A 21,351-nucleotide genomic window follows, 5' to 3' on the forward strand; every position below is an offset into this window, starting at 1 on the left:
CTGGATATCATTCTGTTTCTGTTAGATTATAAGGAAAATATCAAAGAGAGTCAAATTTTGCTAGCATTGGCACTTGGAGAGCTAATGCAGAAAATAGATTAGTTGCAGTATTGCCAATCCACGTGTTATCAACTGTACTCTTTCTTCTCTTTATTTCAGTTTTCTTTTTCTCCCTTCATTTGGTTGTACAGTTGTATTGAGTGCTGTCTCTTATAGTCATACAAAATCTTCAGTTGGTTGGCTGGGAGTGGATCCATTTCCTAATTTTATTTAGCATCCTTAGTTTACTGTTAGTGTATTTTGAACGTAAGAACATAAAACAGCCATACTGGACCAGACCAAAGGTCCATCTAGCCCAGTATCCTGTCTTTGGACAGTGGCCAATGCCAGATGCCACAGAGGGAGTGAACAGAACAGGGAATCATCAAGTGATTCATTTCTGTCATCCATTTCCAGCCCCTGACAAACAGGAGCTAGGGGCACCATTCCTACCTATCCTGGCTAAGCAAAGTGTGCAAACATTGACAGCTTTTTAAAATGACAGCTTTGAATGGCTATGGTTTGCCTCTCTGCCTCCACTCTGGTTCAGTCTACTGATGACTGTTGATGACTGCCATGTTTGCTGAGGTCACCACCCAGTTGATATCTGGCATAGTGCTGCGAGATCCTGTGTAGTCCACTGGTCCTATGCCACTGTGGCAGCTCCACTGCACAACTGCAGGCTGCTGTCTTGTCTTAATCCTGTGCTGGAGTCTCTCTCACCAAAACACAATAAGACCTCAGACACAGTCCTCACTCCCCTCCATGCACCCTGGGCTCAAGTACCCAGTCAGGCTGCTATCTATTAGGTTAGAGCACACAACTTTCATGTGCCCTTCCTCATTTCCAAAAAAATAAAGCAACAATTTCTGAATAATGCAACTTAAAGTGCTTCATGAAATTCTATTGAATACACTGCAAATTATATCTGTCAGCAAGTTTTCCCAACTTTTTTCTTTTTGACTAGGAGGGAACTTGGGAGCTTCAAATATGCTTTAGTAGGGTCCTATCAATTTCATGGCTGAGAAAAATGTGTCATGGAATGTGAAATAAAGCCTTCCCCCATAAAATCTGATCTCCTCATGCTGCTGGGAGCGAGGGGCTCTTCGTTGTTACACTAGTCTTGCGGAGAAGGGACAGGAGTTTTCCTTCCCCTGTATGGCTGCTGTTGGGGAGATTAGACCCAGCTGCAGAATCAGTGCAGAAGACAGGGTGCACCCTAATTCCTACACTGCAGCAGCCTAGGAGCTGGGCTCTGGGCTTCTGCTCCCTTCTCTCTGTGGCTCTCCTGGCAGCTCCTGCTGGGGTTTGGGGCTTCTGTCCCCTTATTCTTCAGCCAGAGCACACCGGGCTCCAGGCTTCTACCCCCTCCACCATGGCTCCTACTGTGGCTCTGATACAAAGCTTGTGGCTTCCACCTCATGGGCTGCCACCCAGGCAGCATGGGCTCCTGCTGCTCCAGCTGGGGCATCCAAAACTTGGGGGCTTCTGTCCCCATTGCTCCAGCCAGTGCAACCCTGCTCTAGCTGGGGCAATCTTCCACCCCATCACTACAACCAGGGCAGCCTGGGCTTGGGATTCTCCCCCGTCCCCTGTGGCTCCAGATGTGACTTAGAGCTTCAGTGCCTGTGGCTGCAGCCAGGCATAGTGTGCCCCGACTCAGGGCTTCTCCCTCCATGGCTCCTCAGGGCTCAGGGTGACTGAATTGGGGCCTTTCAGGGCTGAGGCACCCTGGGGGATCCACAAATTGGCAGGGGGGCTGTGTCTTAATCTGCCAATGGCCTGGACTAGCAGCTAGGAGTCCCTGCTGGGCCACTCCCAGCAGTATGGGAGAGAGCCTTTCCACCTCTGGGAATCTCGTTTAGCTGTAGGAAACTTGGGGCCCGCTGTTTTCAGACCCCAACTCTGAAGGCAGCACAGAAATTAGGGTGGTATTTTGGGAGTCCCTCCCCCCCAGAAAGTTTTGCAACTCTGCTCCTCAATCAATGTTCCCTCTAATTTTTTCCATCCATGTGTGGAATTCATTTTTATGTGTAGTGAGGCATGTACAAATGTGCGCCAGCAGAAACAAGAGACCTCACTGTGAGCATTCTACTAATAAGCTGAGAGGCACTTGAATCTCTCCTGAGTGGCCACACAAGCGCACAGCTTACAGAGAAAACTGCTTTTGATCCTGTTTTGAGCCGTGATCCGCATGGTTACAATACCATGAAATAAACCAATTTTAAAATATTCTGGACGTGAAATTGTCCACAATGGATTTTGAATTTGGTGGGACCATACATATTATCCTGGAAAGAGGGCTGTCACTAGGAAGGCACAAGATCTGGAGCAACTTACCCCAGTGCCCCAGGCGCAAGGCCCAGGACAACTGCCTCACGACAGGCCAAGCTCTTACCTTACCTCTGCTCTATCCCTGCCCTGCTCTGTCCCTGTCTTTTGCCTTCCGGCCCCTGCTCCACTCCCTCCCCCAAGCAAAGCAAGCCAGAGAGTTATGGGGCAGAAGCAGGGGTCAGCCCTCCTCCTGCAGTGGCAGCGGAAGCCAGAGCAGAGCAGGCTGTTGGGCCTCTCTGCTCCGACACCCTCTCGTAGCCTGTTGTGCCCTGCTTCTCCACAGTGGGAGGTGGGAAGCAGAGTACCCTGGGGCTGGGCCACTCTGCTTCCCGTTGCTGTGGTGAAGCCAAGTGCAGCAGGCTGGGAGAAGATGGCAGGACAGTGAGGAGCAGCTCAGGTGGCTGGGTTGTTCCAGATCTTGCTGCTACAGTGAGTGCAGGGCCTTCTTCTCAGGTAATTCTCTGGGCTGCCCTGGAACCCATCCATGGTTGAGTGCTGTTGTGGGCCCTCCAAAAGCATGGGGCATGGGGCAACCAGCCCAAACCATCCTAGGTCTGCATTGGAAGTCCAAGAGCTTCTGCTCACAGCAAGCTAGTGAAGCAATATGGAACTTTCATATAGAGAGTCAAGATTCTCTAAACACAACTTCATTGAAAATTGGTTTCACAGCATCCTTCAGAAAATAGTTTAGATTTGTCCCTCTGCCCCACACTGACCAAACACGGAGCACATATATCACACCCATTCTTATTTTAAAGCCAGCCTAGAACAGGCATAATAGGTCAGACCATTGGTCCAAGTAATTCAACATCCTGGCTTCCAGCAGGGGCCAATGACAGGTGCTTCAGAGGGAATTAACAGAACAGGGTAATTAACAAGTGGTCCCCATGAACTTATCTTCCATGATCATATCTCATTTTTTTAAACCCACTTATACTCATGACCCTTATAGCAACCCCTAGCAATGAGTTCCATAGGTTGAAACTGCACTGTGTGAAATAATACTTCATATGATTGTTTAAAACCTGCTGCCCATTAATTTAGTAGAGTCTCCCCTGGTTCTTATATTATGTGAATGTGATAAAGAGCACTTCCCTATTCACTTTCACCATGTGATTTTATTGACCTTTATTATACCCCCACCTTAGTAATTCTTTTTCAATCTGAAAAGTCACAGTCTTTTTATTCTCTCTTACTATGGACACTGTTTCATACCCCATCACTCCGTTGTCTTTTTCTGTACCTTTACCAATTCTAATATGCATAGTAAAAGATGTTGTAATGCATATTGAATAATCACAGTGTTGCCCGGGTCCTTCAGGGCAGAGCTTTGGGGATGTGGGGATGTGCGTGCAGGAGGCTGAGACCAGGGGTATGTTCTTTCCCTGCCCCAAGCCCTTCCACTCTACCCCAGGGCCTATTGTCTCACCCTCCCAGGCCACACCCTAATCCACGCATGGCCTGTTCTCTGCCTCTCAGGCCACATTCTCTCCCTTTCCAGGCCACCCAGGGCCTGTTCTTCCCACCCTCCCAGAAAATCACCCCTCTAGCCCACTTGGGACCTGTTCTTTTCCTCCTCCAACCCACTAGGCCCTGTTCTACCCGCATCCCTGGCCACCCCCAGCCTGCAACTTACTAGTGTGTTGGCAGACAAAAGGGTGGAGCCCCAGCCCTACTAGCCACTCCGTTGGTGTTATGGCTGCCCCCAGTGGCCACTCTACAGGATAGCTCTTCCCTTCAGACTCACTGCCTCCAGTGGCCAATTCTCATATGCATCCCTTAGAATAGCAGCCCGACCGTTTGTATGGTATGGAAAACTGTCCTTTTCCAAGGGATTCTGGTTGTCCTGGCACACCAAACTCTTGCTTTAAGTTAAAAGAAGAGGAAGTTACATATCAAATTTGGTGGCCTTAGCTTTTAATGTTTAGGAGTTATTCTTGAACAAACGGACTCACAGAGAGACTCTATCTATCTATCTATCTATCTATCTATCTATCTATCTATCTATCTATCTATCTATCTATCTATCTATCTATCTATCTATCTATCTATCTATCTATCATCGTTTGTTTCAAGGCTATTGCATGATATCTTTAAGAAGATAGTCACACTCATTAGGAACATGTCTGTAGTATTTAAACCACTGTCTAAACATTCCACATATTTTCAGATTAATGTGCTATATTCCAGCACAAAATAATTTCTTTAGTTGTCTTCAGACAATATATTGGGTTATTGTGAGCAGAGTAATGGATTTTACTATCACTTTAAAACCAGAAAATAATCACGCTCAGATAATTTCTTTTTTGCCCATAAACCCATCAGTTAGTACAGTCAATTTTATACAAAAGGAAAAAAATGAATATTTTCCACTTCATTAAAGTGTACAGTATTACTTTATATGGCCAATGAATCTCATATTGTGAGATATGATACTGCCAATGAAGTTTTAATGGGAAATAAAACCATCTTTGTCTGGTTAAAGAGATTGCTGCTTTTGTGACAATATAAAACAAAACTGCTGCATCTGTATGTGGATTGCAGTTGAACAAAGGGTTTATATTGCATCCTAAAACTAAAAAAAAAAAAGCAATGACATTTTTAACAAAAGATCATCTTAAAAATGATCTGACAAGAAAAGGAAACATCTCATTGTGCTCTTTTCTTTCATTTTAATGTACATTTAAGAGCTATTTTGTTACAGTTGCTACTCTTAGACCAGTATTCAGTATTTTTATTCTGAAGTGTGCATATGCTAAAGGGCATCTGAGAAACCGTGATATTTTCAAAAATGGCAGTGGCCTAATTCTGCACCTATTAAAATCAATAGGGCCCGGTCTACACTAGACAAGTCAGGTTGGCTTAAGGTATGCTATCCAGCTAATTGCCCTGATTGCCTTTTCAGTGTCACTCTGTCCTAGGACTCTGTCCCCTTACTGTACGCCTAACTTACATTCTTTGATGTTAGATGGATGGCATTGCATTTGGCTGTATTAAACACATATTGTTCAGATTAGTCCACCTTAACAGGCAATCTAGATCAGTTTGTATAATTGACCTGTACAGATAATTATTTAACACTTCATCAATTATAGTATCATCTGCAGTTTTACTAGCAATGATTTTATGGCTTATTCCAGATATCAGATAAAAATACTGAACAGCATTAGATCTTTGTGAAACCCATTTGGAAACACCTCTGCAGGATGGTGATTCTCATGGAAAAGTATTATTAGATTTATCATATAACCAGTTTTAGCTAATTTAGTATGGAATGCATTGATTTTTGTTTAGTTCTATCTTTTGTCAAAATGTTATGTGGGACTAAAGCATATGTCTGAGAGAAGGTTAAATATATTTTTATAGTATAGTTACCTTTATATCAACCAAACTGTTAATCTCAGCAAAGAAAATATCAGGCTTCCTTCACAAGGATTATTTTCCAGTGGTCAGGAATTTTCTATGTGTTCCAAGATTGTTAAACATTAACACTAATGATTGACATCTCCTCTGCCCATTATTTTAATAATCTGGAGTGCAAGTTATCCATTCCCACTCATTTAAAAATGTTTAATAGTTGCTGTTTAATATCTTCTGTAGTTGCTGATGGAATAGAAAGTATTTTTCTATCACTGCAACACATGAAAAATCATCTTACTACTTACCAAATACAGAACAGAAAAAATTATTGAATACTTGTGCCTTTTCTACATAATGATTGACAATCTTATCGTCTTTTTTTGGTATTGAATCTATACCATGGTTAATATTTCATTTGTTCCTGATTATATTTAAAGAACTATTTTTTATTGTCCTTAATCTTACTGGCTTTAGAGATTTAAGTAACTGCCAGTTTGTATTCATTTCTTTTAATTTCCCCACTTTCCCATTTGTTATATGTAGTTATTTATTTGTTGTTTTTTTAATAGCTTGTTTCACATCCCTTTTTAACCAGGATGATTATTTAACTGAAAAATTGCTTCTTCAATTAAACAATTGACTGAGGAATTGTAATTGTATTTGGCATCTAATAAATAATAATTAAATCACAACAAAGTATCTTCAACAGCCCCTAGTTATCATTAACATTATGTTTACATTTTTCTCCCAATGCATTTTCCTCTGAATTCTTGCCCTTTCTCAATTGTAGTGATCCAGGTTTGTACTTAAAGTAGAACAGCTTCTCTTCATTGTTTGTGCTGTTGACATACCTCTTCAGATTTAACTTGCACTGGCATTTTGACTTCTTGAGACCTAATGTCAAATTCACACTAAGTGTTACCTCAATAAATCTATTAGTATGTGTTCTTTCAAAGGCAGAGAAGATTTAAGGATTAGCGTTGCAGATTGAGACAGTGATGAAATTCAGACAGGATTCTGAAGGTATACATGAAATTCAAGATTTGAAGATACCTGTTAAACAAAAGAACCTGGATGGCAGACTGCCATAAAAGGAGGATGACCCATGGAAGAACATGACTGTGAGAACAAGGCAGGGAAAATACCGGTTCGTGGTGATGAAATCAAGTTGAGTAACAATTGCTGCCCTGGAAGAAGAGAAACAGAAACAGGCAGATTATGGGGGAACAAGGAAAAAAAACAAAGAAGAAGGGAAACCAGTCCCTGCACAAGTAAGGAAGAGATGATGGAGGCCTGGGATTTGAGCTCAAGTTAAAATGAGGGTGATGTACAAAGGACTGTGAGAGAGAACATAAAAACAGACTCATACCAACACCAGGAAGAGACAGATCTATGTGATCAGGCATTCTATACTTAGAGGAATTGGCAGTTCTGTCACCAATTCTAGAGAACAGAAGAATGAACTTTGTGCCAGGAGCAGGGATCTGAGTTGTAAATGGAAGGCTGAAAAGGATCCTGATAGCAGTAAAAATCTGCCGATTCTGCTGCATGTCAAGACATATTACACTGCTAGGTTTCCACTCGTGTGAATCAATGATGACTACACTTAGCTGGGTAAGATGCTAAAAGGAGTGGAAACTCAGACAATTTTCAGTAGAATAGTAAAGGAAGGCAAAGATATGACAAAATAATGAAGATCAAAACATGGCACAAGGTACTGATCCTATGAAGAAGGTTTCTGGATGATGGACATTGGAAGGCATTTACACAAAGACTTTTCTCTACTGATGGACTTTACTTAGTACATGGGATATTAATGTGCTGGGATCAAGGCAGGCACACAATTGATCAGAAGGGCTTTAAACTGGAAGATGAAGGGAGACATGAAAAATCCACACCTGGGTTCAATAAAGAGGAGATATAGAAAGGGATAATGAATACTACAATGTAACAGTATGTACAATAAAGAGCAAGTAAATACAGATATTGAGTCAGATAGGCATTATAGTTAGTGAAAGGACTAAATTTAATCTGGCTAGAAAACCATATTAGGTTTGAGAGAAACAACTAGAATGATTGCGCATATAAAGTCCAGGCAATAAAATGAGAACTACTGGAGCATGAGGTAAAAGCTGATACAAGGATTACCGAAACATGCAAGAGCGGTACCCATGACTGAAATACAAGATTTGAAGTATATATGCTATAAGAGAGATAGGAATAAAGCTAAAGGTGATGGAGTAGTGTGGTGAATCAATGAAGAGGAGACTAGTAAAGAAAAGTGATAGTCTGGACAAAATTGAATCTTTCTGGGTCAAAATCACTTTGGAGAAAGATTGTAAAAGAATCCCTAATTAGATAGTGTTGAGGATTTGCTTTTGAACACCAGGGTCAGATTCAGATATGCATAGAGATCTTGCTTTGTTGTTATATGAGAGACAAAGACACTTGTGTTGTGATAAAATACTTTAACTTGCAAGATGTGAATTGGAGAATAAATACTACTAATATGATAGGGCCCAGTTATTCCTGGATTTTTTTAGATGATAGTTTTCTTTATAGCATTGTCACCAAACCAACAATAGTGATGCAATTTTACACTTGTTTTGGTAAATAATAGGGATGCGAGTAGTCAAGTAGGCGACTCGACTACCCAATAAGCCTAGGCTTACCAGGTAGTTGAGCGGACTACTCAGCTACTCACATTTTCCACTCCCTTGCTGCAAGGGAGACAACAAGGGGGTGGGGGAAGTGGGAGCCGGTGCTGGGGGAAGCCAGCTTAAAAGTAGAGTCAGTAGCACAGGCGAAAAGCAGGGGAGGCTACTGTGAAGCAACCTTTGCCTGCAGTGGGCCCAGGTTTGCCACAAGGAGAGGCTGTTCTGCATCCACAAACAGGGGCTGCTGGACCTGGTGTGAGCCGGGACTGAGCAAGCCTGGTTCATGCTGGGTCTGGGACCTACCCCTGCTGTGGCTTTGCAGTTTAAATGTAGTAGATGTACATTTAAATGTACTACATTTAAACCGCAGAGCCACAGTGGGGTAGCTCCTGGACCCGGCACAAGCCAGGACTGAGTGCCTTCCCTTATTGACTAATTGTGTAGTCTTTGTATTGACTATATGATTAGCCAATTACACGCCTCTTAACATCCTTACTAAATAGTGAGACCATTATAGAAAAGGTGGTCATAAGAAATAATCTTGGATTGAGTGATCATGCATTGATTTAATCTGAATTAAATTGAAGAATTAAGACTGTCAATTGAGATTCTTGATTCTTGATTTTGGGAAATTATGGGCATTAGCTTTCAGTGGTTTATTTAACTCAAGAACAAAATGCAGAGGTGGCTTAGCTTTTTTATGGTTAATCTGAAGAAATTCTATCTGAAATTTGTATCCCAGGCAAGAGGAAAAAAATCCTGAAAACTCAGCTGTATGAATAACCACCTCCAAAGCTTACCAAGAGTAAGCAGAAAACCTAAAGACAATGGAAAAAGGGGTACATAAATTGCTAAAAGTATCTGGATGTATCTGCTGTTTCTTTGCTCCTGTGAGGAGCCTATTGCATCTTATCCCTCCTATTCTCTGTCTTTGATTCATAATAGTTTAGACTCCTGTAGGCTCTAGTATTTTATTATAATTTTGGTTGTTGGGTTTAGCTGCTAGTACTAGGTGGTATTGGTGACCTGTGATATACAAGAGTTTAGAATTGAAGATTGGTGGTCATTTCTGGCCTTAGACTCTATGACTCTAAAAGGCCTCTGTTTTCTATCATTATTGGTGTATCTGAGAGCAAGTCTACATTAAACTGCTACATCAGTGCAGCTACGCTATTGTAGCTATGCCACTGTAGCACATTTGGTGAAGACACGCTATGCCAACAAGAGAGCTATCTCTCATTGGAATAATTATTCCATTTCACTAAGAAGAGTAAGCTATGTCTGCGGGAGAGTATTTCTCACCGACATAGCACTAGTGTGGCCAACATGAATTGCTGTGTTGGGGTAGAGGGATAGGAAAGTTAATTTCACACCCTGAGCAATATAGGGTAGATTGACTTAATTGGCAGTGTATGCTTACACTGCATGGCTATTTTGGGATGCCAGAGGTATCCCGAAATAGCTACTCCGCATCAGGGCCGGACTGAGCCATTCCGGTGCTCTGGGCAGACAATTGCGCCCCGGGTTGGGGGAGGGTGCATGTGCAGCCCCGCCCCTGTGCCGGCACATGGGAGAGGGTGCATATGTGGCCCCTGCCCAGCGCGTGGGGGAGGGCGCGTGGAGCTGGCGACAGCAGGACGCACGTGCCTGGCCCAACCCAGCTCAGCCCAGCTACCACTGCTGGCGTGCAGCCCAGGGCTGCCCGGGGCGGGCCAAGCCTGGCCGTGCAGGGCCCCGCAGCCGCAGGGGGAAAGGCGCTGCTGGCCGGCACTGCGGGGGTTAACGTGCTCCCCGCCCCAGGCGGCCACTGCAGGGTGGCCACTGAGAGCTGCTGCAGCCCGTGATCCGAGAGCCAGGCATGCAGCACCTGATGGCAGCTGTAAGGGGCGCTGCGTGCCCCTTACAGCTGCCATCAGGCACCCCCCCATAAATTGGCACCCCGGGCAGCTGCCCGGCTAGCCTATGCTTTAATCCAGCCCTGCTCTGCATCTTAACAAGCCACCCATTTGAAATAACAGGCGCACTATTTCAGCATCCCTGTAACTCTCGTTCCATGAGGGTTATGGGATGTCTTGAAATAGTGTGTTATTTCAAAATTGTAGATGTGCCAAATTTCAAAATAGAAATGAAATAAGATACACAATTTGTAGCGCAAGTTGCGTATCTTATTTCAAGTTTAAGGTGCTGTGTAGATGCACCATAACAGAACTCAATAAAAAATGTACTATGAATAATTTGCCTAGCACCAAACACTTAATAAGATACAATTAAAAATGCTTCCTGTGGAACACATTTCAAATGAACCCTAAGAATACTTAAGTGACATAATGTCTTATAGAGTAACTAGAACACTTACCTTACATTGGTCAGGTATTTCAGGGCAGAGAGCTGGTATTGTAGGGGGTGCAGGAGTCAGGGCAAGACCTTGGCAGCATGGTGGGGGAGGGGCAGTGCAGGAGACTGGGGGTGGAGAGGTGTGAAAGCAAGGGTTAGAAGGTGAGAAGGGGCTCAGGGCAGGGGCTTGGACTTTTTCTTTCTCCCCAGATCCTCCTGGCCATGACAAGGGGAAAGCTTTGGGGTAGGGAGTCTACTTATCTGGTGTGCTGGCAGGCAAGATGGTGGAACCCCAGTCCTACTGGCCACTGATATGGCTGCCCCCAGTGGCCACTCTGCAGGATAGCCTTCCCCTGCAGGTTTGCTGCCCCAAGTGGCCATAATTAGTATTGCGTCCCTCTGAACAGCCTCTCTATTTCCATGTTATGGAAAACAATTTCTTTCCTGGCACTTCTGGTTGTCCTGGCATAGCCAAACCCTGATCTTTTTTTTAAAGTTAGGAAAACAGGAAGCAGCATACCAAATTTAATGGGCCTTGCTCTTACCATTTAGGAGTTTTTGAACAAATGGGCTCACAAACAGACACACAGACAGAGAGATGTACAAATTGCATAGATGGATTAGATTAGATTAGATTAGATTAGATTAGATTAGATTAGATTAGATTATGGTAAAGTCTAGGACTTTAGCAGGGTTCAAAAAAGATTTAGATATATGCATGGAGGATAGGTCCACCAATGGCTGTTAGCCAGGATGGGAAGGAATAGTGTCTCTAGCCTCTGTTTGTTTGGGTGAAAGAAGAGGGATCATGTGAGGATTACCTGTTGTGTTCCCTCTCTGGGCTAGATTGACCCAGTATGACCATTCTTATGTTCTTATAAAATAAGCCTAACTGCAACAAAATAAACATTTTTATGGAAAGTACAAGAAGCAAACATAAAACCTAGTTTAAAACCTTATACTGTATGCTGATTGATATGTCAAATCAAAAGTTGAAAAATTGGTGCAGAACCTAAAAGTGCAACAAGTAGACTTGTTTCAGCTTTAAGTGTCTCTTGAATCTAGGAAATTACCGGAACAAAAGTCAATTAGTAGAGAAATATCTTTTTTTCAAGATGTGTTGATTAAACTGTATATTTAGAGGCACCTAATGCAAGTAACAAAATCTATGTTCAAGCTGCACTTTAAAATGTTTAGTGTCATCAATACTGATTAAAGCGACCATGTATGTATTGAAGCTTGTACTTTCAAGATTAAATGAAATTCTTTATTTTTAATTGAACAGGGCATTTTCCAGTGCAGTAAATAAAGGATAACTTTGTAGTCTCTGGTTATTTATTAGCCACTGAATATTCTATTACAAAACACGTTTAATCCCCAAAACGTATGATTAAAACGTATGTTACAAAACTACTCAGGAAAATTAAATCTAGGTATATGGGATGGCAACCATAAAAACAGATTACTGTGGTCGGTGATTTAAAAAAAATCATGGAGTTCATCAACACTCTCAGCTATACATGAAAATGAAATTGGGAAGTCAATAAAAAGCTCTTATCCATATTTGATAATTAAGCTATATTCCTTATTACTGGCTTTTAATTATTTTGTTTAAGCTGCTAAAATAATTTTCTTTCTGAAGAAAGAAAAAAATAATTTGGAAGGAGGGTTCATTTCCTTGAGCTCATCAAAGATGTTTTCTTTATCACAATCAATTATAGTTAGACAGCTGACACCTGAAATTTAGGATTTGTCACATATTCTATTCTTCAGAACTGCAGCACATTAATATAAGTCTGGAAGACAATTTTATAAACTAATGTTCTGGTTAATATAACATCTGTTACCTATTTGTTTTAGGTGTAATTTCATTTATTGCTGAAGTTGAAGAACAGCAGCAGTCTCAACATAACAGCTCACTGGAGGAGACAGATGGTGAACAGGCCCTTCAGAAATTGACAACAGAGACATCACAAACAGTTGATGTAGAAAACACTGGTATGTTTGTTACTATGGATAATTTCATTATCAATCTGTATAAATCTCTATTATCATTCATTTTTAAATGAAATGCATATTTGATGTGCCAAGCCACATGCCTGTGAATAATGCATCGCCAAATGTTTATTGCATACATGTGAAAGAGCTTGTCCTTTGGTTGATACTCAAATGATTTTTACATAGCTTCAAGCTTTGATTGTCCTTTTTCTCTTTTTTTGCAATACTGGTAGCAGTCAAGCATCTGTTATTTTTCAAAACCAAAGGTAAAATTTATCAGAGGGGTAGCCATTTTAGTCTGTATCTGCAAAACCAATGAGAAGTCCTGTGGCAACTTAAAGATTAACAGATTGATTTTGGCATAAGCTTTTATGGGCAGACTCACTTTGTCAGATGCACTGGAGTAGAAATTACAGAGGCAGGCATAAATATAATAGCACATGAAAAGAAGGGAGTTATTTTATCAAGTAGAGGACCAGTATTGTCTTTCCTGAAACATGGGTATGGTGATACTGATCAAAATAGGTCAAAATATAATAGTTACTTGAAGGTTGTCTACTTTAGGAATTTATGAGCAATCCAGGTATTTCTTAGCTGCAGTCATGTTTTATTTGCAAAGAATGTATGCCAAATCTTGCTTCCCTGGGCTATGTCTAGACTACAAGCTTCTTGTGCAATAAGCTTTTTGCAGAAGAGATCTTCCGCAAAAACTTCTGGCGCAAGAAAGCGTCCACACTGCAAAAGTGTATCTAAAAAGTGATGCACTTTTGCACAAGAGAGCGTCCACACTGCATGGACGCTCTCTCAAAAGAAATAGCTATCCACAGAATGGCCACCAGAGCACCTGTGATTTTTCCTCTTTCCTGTTTTTGCACAAAAAAAGCCCTGTTGCCTGTCCACACTCACCTTTTTGTGCAAGAACTCTTGAGCAAAAAGGAATTATTTCTTGTAGAAAGAGGAATAACTATTGCGCAAAAATGCCTGTTCTTTTGATTATTTTTATGTAAAAACATGCTTAAGGTGTGGATGCTCTGTGAGTTTTTGCTAATCAGAGTCCAACAAGAGGCAGTTTTCATTGTTCACAGTTCAAACCCTCTTTCCTGTCAGCATGCTTCCCAAATCCTCCCATCTCTTTGCTTTCTGTCATGGCCATGTTTGCAGTGCTTTTCTTGCTGCTTGCTTGGCTTTCTTCTGTCTGTTTCTGGGTGCTTTTTCTCACAGACACACTTTATCCAGGAAGCAGTATCCAGTCTCATGTATTTTCCTTTATTCTGCAGCAAAACCCTTCCACCCACATAGCTCAACTTCGGGCTGCTCTTGCATGTGGTTCATGTTTTGGGTGGAGGCTTGTAATGATTCGACTATCTCATTCCATAAAATAGCTTCACTGTTTCTTACATTTATTCTGACAGAAGGAATACTTAGGTATCTGTTCATGTTCTGTAAATTACACCATAGCTATCACTGCAGAACAGAAAGAAACAGTTTCAAAAATAAATATTCACTTCATACTTACACTGGGCCAGCCCTACCAACCACCATTCAGTATTCATTTTTCTCTAGAACAAGCTGGTTGATCTTTCTCTTTAATCTTTTCATTATTTTTCTCCATCTGTTATTTTTTCAAAAAGAAGTTTTTTTAACAGCTAGTACCTTGGCAGAGAAAGCTAGATACTAGAAACCTTAAGTCAGACCCTCTCCACTCTGATTTAGACCAAAGCAAGATGGATCTATTTCTACATCATTGGTATGTGGGTGAGGGTTTACACCGACTCCTTGTTAATAGAAAGAACTTTTGATCCCTTTAAAAGAAAATCTCAGTTTTCGTTTTTAAAAGTGAGCCCACAGCTCTCTTCTTTAAGAGAGAGCCTGGAAAAGGTGAACTAATGCAGAATGATTGCTAGGACTGAAATCAAAATGCAGCTGTATTTCCCTTCTTTAATAGGAGACTGGGCAGATTTAAATATGTCATTTGCCAACACAGAGACACTTTTTTTTTATAAAGAGAGTAAATTATACTTTGAGTGTAACCCAAAGAATCATCTCACTAGTCTGCCCCACAATCTTTAGGCTTTTAATCTGACCCTATACGCTGTAGTATTGCAATATCTCATAGTTCTTACATCAGAGGTGGGCAAATTCTGGCCCATGGGCTGGGTCCGGTCCACAGGATTAATTACTGGCAGGCCCCCACCTCTATATCTACCTGCGCTTCCACAGGTATTGGGCGATCATAACTCTCAATGGCTGTGAATCGCCATTTACAGCCAATGGGAGCAACGGAAAACAATGTCCTCGTCTGTGCTAGTTCCGGCAGCTGCCATGGCATTGAACAATGAGAGTTGCAATCGCCCAATACCTATGGAAGTGCAGGTAAATATAGTGGCAGAGGGTTGCTGTGGCAAAGGGCTCCTGTGGTAGAGGAACGCTGTTTTTTTATTGTCCACCTCTGTCTTATATAGTGCTTTAAGATCTACATCAGTAGAACTTAAAGTGCTTTGCAAAGTAGGTAAGTATCATTATCCTATTTAATGAATGGTGAAACTAAGAAATAGAGAGGGGAAATAACTTGCTGAAGGTCAAACATTGGTTACATTTAGGCAGTAAACATTAGTTTCATGACCTTGCCAAAAATACTACTCTCCTCTGCTTGTTCTTCCAGGCCTGAAAGTGGCCATTTCCCATGGCAACTTCAGTAGCTTTTTCAAAGGGAATTCCTGTCTTGCATCCAATATGTGGAGGGAATATTGAGCTTAGGCATCACAATAGGGATGTAATAGTATAGTTGATTAACAGATAAGCAAAAAGCTTATAGGTGAATGCTATAGACTACACACATTTCCCTCCCCTGATCCTTGCTAGTAAATTTTTTAGCAGCCTGGCCAACAGCCAGAACCTACTCCTGCTGCAGCTCTGCATTTAAAGTGTATTAGGAGTCAGGTAGTCAGTCAGTCTGTCTCAGTTTCGGCTCATGCTGGGTCCGGGAGCTCAGACCCACCTTAGACAGGGGCTGCTACCACGCCATGCTGCTGCCTGTTTATCAGAGGCAGCAGCACCGGGCAACAGGCAGCCAGTCCACAAGGGAAGCTGGTTTTTAAACTGGCTCCCCTGGTGGACAAACTCATGCATGACACCCTGCGATCTGCCTCTAATACAGTGGCTGCTGGTCCCGCCCCCGGGGACTATAGAATAGTCGACTAACTGATAAGAATTCATGAGGTTACTCGACTATTCAGTTAACCAATATTTAACATCCCTATCTCACAACCCACCTTGACCCTTTGAAGCTATCCATTTCAGTAGTGGATCAGGAGAGGAGAGAAGATGGAGTCCAGCTATATCTGTTGTTGCCAAATTAAGTGAAAGTTATGTGCCATTGAAAGCCAGCCCCTCTCTCCCCTAGAGTCCCTCAAGTCCCCCACTCCATCACTGAGCCATTGCATAGATTCTGAAGAGCTGGTATGTTAAAAGAGGGCCTAATGTTCATGCCCAAAGTGGAGTTATATATCTTGGAAGGAATCAGATTTAGAATGTTTATTTTGAAAGAACAGAATAATAGTGCATATGTTCTTGTCTCATTTTGTCCTTGGGGAGTATCAAGAAGTAACTTGTTTCAAAATATCTTCTGTCCAGCTTCATTCAAATGCATTCTATTCTGTTACCATTTTGACAAGTATTTAACTTCTGAGAGCTCGTGAGGTGCACCCTCAAAAAGACACAGCCTGGTGGAGCTTGTCTGTATTTGTTATAAACAATATTGTCTCTAGTCAGCAGTTAGACTTGACACACACTTTGGCAAAGCTTTTTGTCACTCTCTTAAAATTAATGCATCTCTCAACCAGCCCTCCTTCAATGATAGTCTTTAGTCGCAGAAGGATAAAAGTAAGTTTCTTATCTAAAATTGAAATTCTTGCAATTTATGTTCTCCCTGCTGTCTTTAGAAAAGCAGGTTTCTGAATAGGCGATATAAGCAATTGAGGTGTTGACTGAAAATATTCTATATTTAAAGATGGTTTCTTGCCAAAAGTTATGTATCAACACAACCCCACTTTTCAAACCTTAGACTAGAGACTTCCAGGTTCTCATATCTAAACAGTATATATTTGGGATGGCAAATTTAGAAAATTCTAGGGCATGTCTACACTAGGAAATTATTTCAAAATAAGTTTATTTCGAAATAATAACTCCTGAAATAACTATTTCAAAATAGCGTGTCCACACTACAGGGAAGCTTCGAAATTAGTCTGAGGTAGGTTCCCTTAATGTGGATGTGCTACCTCAACTCTGAGCCCCAGGAATTACTGGGGATTAATTACTTGAATGACTCTGGGGAGTGGTTACAGTAAAACTCCAGTTGTTCGGCATCCAGTGGTCCGGCACTCCCGATAGTCCGGCATCAACTGGAACCCGGAAGTGCTCTGGCGAGCCGGACAATTGAAGCTGCTCTGCCCCCGGCTTCCCCAAGTCCAGTGCTGCTGAAATTGACCAGCGGCAGACTTGGGGAAGCCTGGGGCAGAGCAGCTGGGGTGCTGCCGGGTTGGTCCCACAGCACCGCCCCTCACCTGAGTGGCGCTGCGGGATCAACCCGGCAGCACACAGCTGCTCTGCCCTCGGCTTCCCCAAGTCCGCCGCTGCTGAAACTGACCAGTGGCAGACTTGGGGAAGCCGGGGGCAGAGCGGCTGGAGTGCTGCCCACGCTGTGCAGTTCCCCCCACCCCCCATATCCCTCATAGTCCCCCTTCCAGTACTCCGGCATATCCAATAATCCGGCACCCCCTGGGTCCCAAAGGTGCCGGATTATCAGAAGTTTACTGTATTTTGATATAGCAGCAGTGGAGCGTCCACACTACTGCTATTTCAAAATAACTATTTCGAAATAAGTGTTATTCCTTATAGAAAGCAGGAGTTGTTATTTAGAAATAACCAGCTCCTTGTTTCAAAATAATGAGTTTGGTACTGTGGTCGCTCCATTTGTTATTTTGAAATAAGGGGAGTTATTTCGAAATAAATCCCTACTGTAGATCAGGGCCCAGTGACAAGTAAAATAACTTTTAACATCCCCAACTTTAGGGTGTAAATGTTATGAGGGCACAATAAAAAGTTTTAAGCACAGAGGTTATTTAGAATGAGATTCTGCACTGTAGGAACTGATACACAAGTGGAGAAAAAAGTAGTTACATTGGCTGCAGATGATAAACTTCCCTTATAATATTGAGAGAAAAAAATTCATGCATTTATTAATTGTCATTCTTTAAAAAATAGTTAATATCAGCAACCACATAAATCACTGATGCTGTTCAGATCATCATCTTGATTTATCTGCATCGTAAATTTAGGTGGTTTAGTTAAGATTACATGCATGTGAGTCAAACCTACATACTGAATTTTCAGAAATATTGTATTGGAGGTCTTTAAGCACAATTAATTTATTTTAACTGAATTTCTTCCCTCTGCCTCCCTACCCCTGGTTGTTTTAAGGCAGACGTGGCCTGGGTAAGCAATTACAAGTAATACTTATTTAAACACTGCACACAATTTTGAAGAATATAAACTTCCAACTGGTTTCCAGCATTTTGTAACTGTTTTATGACTTCTAATACAAAATTGAAAGTTCTGATATGTTTTTTGGGCAGTTCAGATATATAACAAACAACTGAACAATTTTATCGTTTCTTCCTTTTGTTGAAAATAGTGTTCAGTACTGTGTCCAAATTCATTTTAAAGTGTTTTTTATTGTGTGATCCCTTTGTGATTCATTATACAATTTATTTGAACAATTTTATTCTGGTATTAAACTATGATATTGTACTGAAGCAACTCAGACATACTTTATGGACCTGCATTCCATGTAGAATGTTGTCAGGCATGGAGTGTATGCAGTGAGAATCTATGCACACTGGATGTAATTGTCTGTGTGAAATTATTAATAAAAACAGACTGTAATGGTTAGCAAGGCAAACTTCTGATATGCTGCTTCTGAGCTTTCAGTTGAATCTTTCCTACAGCAGGTGTTAGTGTATAGTATGTTCTTGAAGCTAGTAATGTTGTGTTTGTCATAACCATTAATCAGTCACTTCATTTGCAAACCTATATGTCTGCATGCTTTTGGCAATCATACCATACATGATTTCAGTTGCATATGTAACCTAGGGGACTCAGACCACTACAGAGAGTGAAGTCTACTCTACAGCCTTAGCAAAGAAGCAGGTGGCTTTTATCTCATGCAGGACAGGCTCATGACTTTAGCCCCTATAGTTCAATCCCACCCACCAATGACCCATTTCTTGTCCCTGGGTTACACATATAAACAGATTAGGGAATTTTCTCATCTGATTAAAATGCCTGTGATATGCATTGTGTTTGCTCAGGCAGTCTGTAGCTAAAACAACATATAAATTTTATAAGACAAATAATTATGAAAAATAGTCATCAGATATTTGTGTGTGTATACAATTCTTTGTGTTTGACACTGGACTGATTTGTTGCTAGTACAGCAAGGAAATATCCAAGCCATCTTTTTTTTTTTCAGCAACCTTTATTTATAGTTATTAGAGGGAGAGCTTCACTTTCAGTTCCTTTTGAGTTCATATCTCAGGCAACAGGCCTTGTTGTGTGCACCTCTTGTTGAGGGTGGAACTACAGCTCCCTTCCACTCTTGAACTGCTTGTCTGGGCTGCTGCTCCTCTGGTTACCGACCGTATTAACCTGACAGGCTATTGTGTTTGAGTTGTTAGCTGGAATGTTCATAATCTAAGTCACTGTTTTGTCATCTATGTCATTGTTTTGCCTTTCTCTTGAACAGCTTCTCTTTTCATTCACTATCAATGTGGTAATTCTAAGTAGTACAATTTGTGTCTGGAAGTTTCTGGACTAAGTTCTGTCCTGCAGCTCAGGCCACTTGATTTTCTGCTTCTGGCAGTGGAACAAGGTGATGGTTCCATTACTCCTGATCACAGACTAATGGAAGGAACATAAGGGAGACTGGAAATGGATTGACACGAGAGGGATCACTTGATGATTACATGTTCTGTTCACTCCCTCTGAGGCATCTAGCATTGGCCACTGTCGGAAGACAGGATACTGGGCTAGATGAACCTTTGGTCTGACGCAGTATGGCCGTTCTCATGGGACATCTCACAGGCTACTTCCATGATTAAGTTATGTGTGCCAGTATCCATCTTCTGTTGTGTGGTCCCCTTGCCAGGATGAATATTGTGCTACATCTTTGCTGTAAACAGCCAGAGAAAAAAAGTACCGTATTTGCATAAATAAAATAATATTAATACATTAAAACACTTTAACCACTTCCACAAGATTACAAGACCATTCCATGACAAGATGTCAGTCAGTAGGCTGCAAGAAATTTATAAATATTAATAAAATAATTCTCCTTTCAAGCCTTGTTAGATAAATGTTTTCCTGTCAATGCTTTCTTTGAGGGCAACATAAGAGGCAAGTTAGGATATCTGATTCTGCCAAATGTTAAACTAAAATATTTGTTCATATAAAAACAAAGAGATTTAATAAACATTGGGAATCTTAACTCCACCAATGAAAGACATAGTGGGGATTCCTTCCAAAAGAACTCCTAGATTATAAGAATGACTAGCCGATATACCCAGTGTTGCTCCAGTCCTTAATTGTGGTAATGTTTGGGGTTTGTTTGTTTGTTTTTAATTAAAAGGAAAATGTACATGATTTATTTACATGATTGTATAGGGCAAGAGGATGAAAGGGAAGGTTTCAGAGCAGGAGGTTGGGTGTGTGTGTGGGGGGGGTGGTTCAGGCACAGGGTGGGGGTGCAGGAGTGAGGGCAAGGAGTGGAAGGAACAGAACACAGGGCACAGAGCAGGGGGCTGTGAAACTGGAGAAGAAACTTACCAGGGTTGCCCTTGGCAGTGAGGGTGACGCTGCTGTGGTGGCAGCTCATTCCAAGGGGCCATAGTGGTGCTTTCTGGTCAGAGGATCTTCTGGCCACAGGTGCCTCCCGGGAGCCTGGAACTGCATAGCCCGGCCTCAGCCTGCAGCTTGACTTGGGAGGGAGAAGCTCTGAGTGATGGCCCTGGTTTCCAACACCCATTCTGTAGCTTGCATCCAGTCTGGAGGGGAGTGGCAAGGCTTGGGAGGCTGGCCCCAGCCTCCAGTGGCCCCCCATTTCCTGCAGCCTGCCGGAGAGGGAGGCAAGGCTCTGAGGGTCATCCCAGGCCTGCAATGGCTCCCCCTGCATCTTGCAGGCTGTCCAAGAGGGCTCTGCTCCCCCACTCCCGCAGCCAGCAAACTGTTAGCAGGGAAGGGGTAGGGTCCCAGAGCTGGCCCCAGCCTCCAGCAGCTCCCTCCTATGTCCTGCAGCCTGTCTGGGGCGGGGAGTGGTGGGGTGCAGTCTAAGGCAGGAAGGAGGAGAAGGGTTTGAGGCAGGGGGACTACTTACTAGTGCAATGATAGGCAAAATGGTGTAGCCTCAGCAATAGCCTTTGAAACCAGAGGTTTTTCATATATTTAGGAAGGAAAGGCTGTTTCCTAGCAAACAAAGTGGCTCATTACCTAGGGATATCATCTTTTCTTGGAGAGAGACATCTTGGGTTTTTTCTTGCTCAGTCCCTGGATGTGATTGTGAAAAGCAATGGATTCT

General features: G+C 42.1%; 1 protein-coding gene across 1 annotated transcript in view; it reads left to right on the forward strand.

The window, feature by feature from the left end:
• The window catches only part of CFAP47 (cilia and flagella associated protein 47), a 651,639-nt gene that overhangs the window by 428,787 nt on the left and 201,501 nt on the right, over nucleotides 1–21,351 (forward strand). Inside the window, exon 50 of the mRNA XM_075913261.2 lies at nucleotides 12,585–12,722. Coding sequence (XP_075769376.2) covers nucleotides 12,585–12,722 — 138 coding nt within the window. The remainder of the gene's footprint in view (nucleotides 1–12,584; nucleotides 12,723–21,351) is intronic.

This window comes from Pelodiscus sinensis, chromosome 1, assembly GCF_052426305.1.
Source record: "Pelodiscus sinensis isolate ZL-2025 chromosome 1, ASM5242630v1, whole genome shotgun sequence".
Lineage (NCBI taxonomy): Eukaryota > Metazoa > Chordata > Testudines > Trionychidae > Pelodiscus > Pelodiscus sinensis.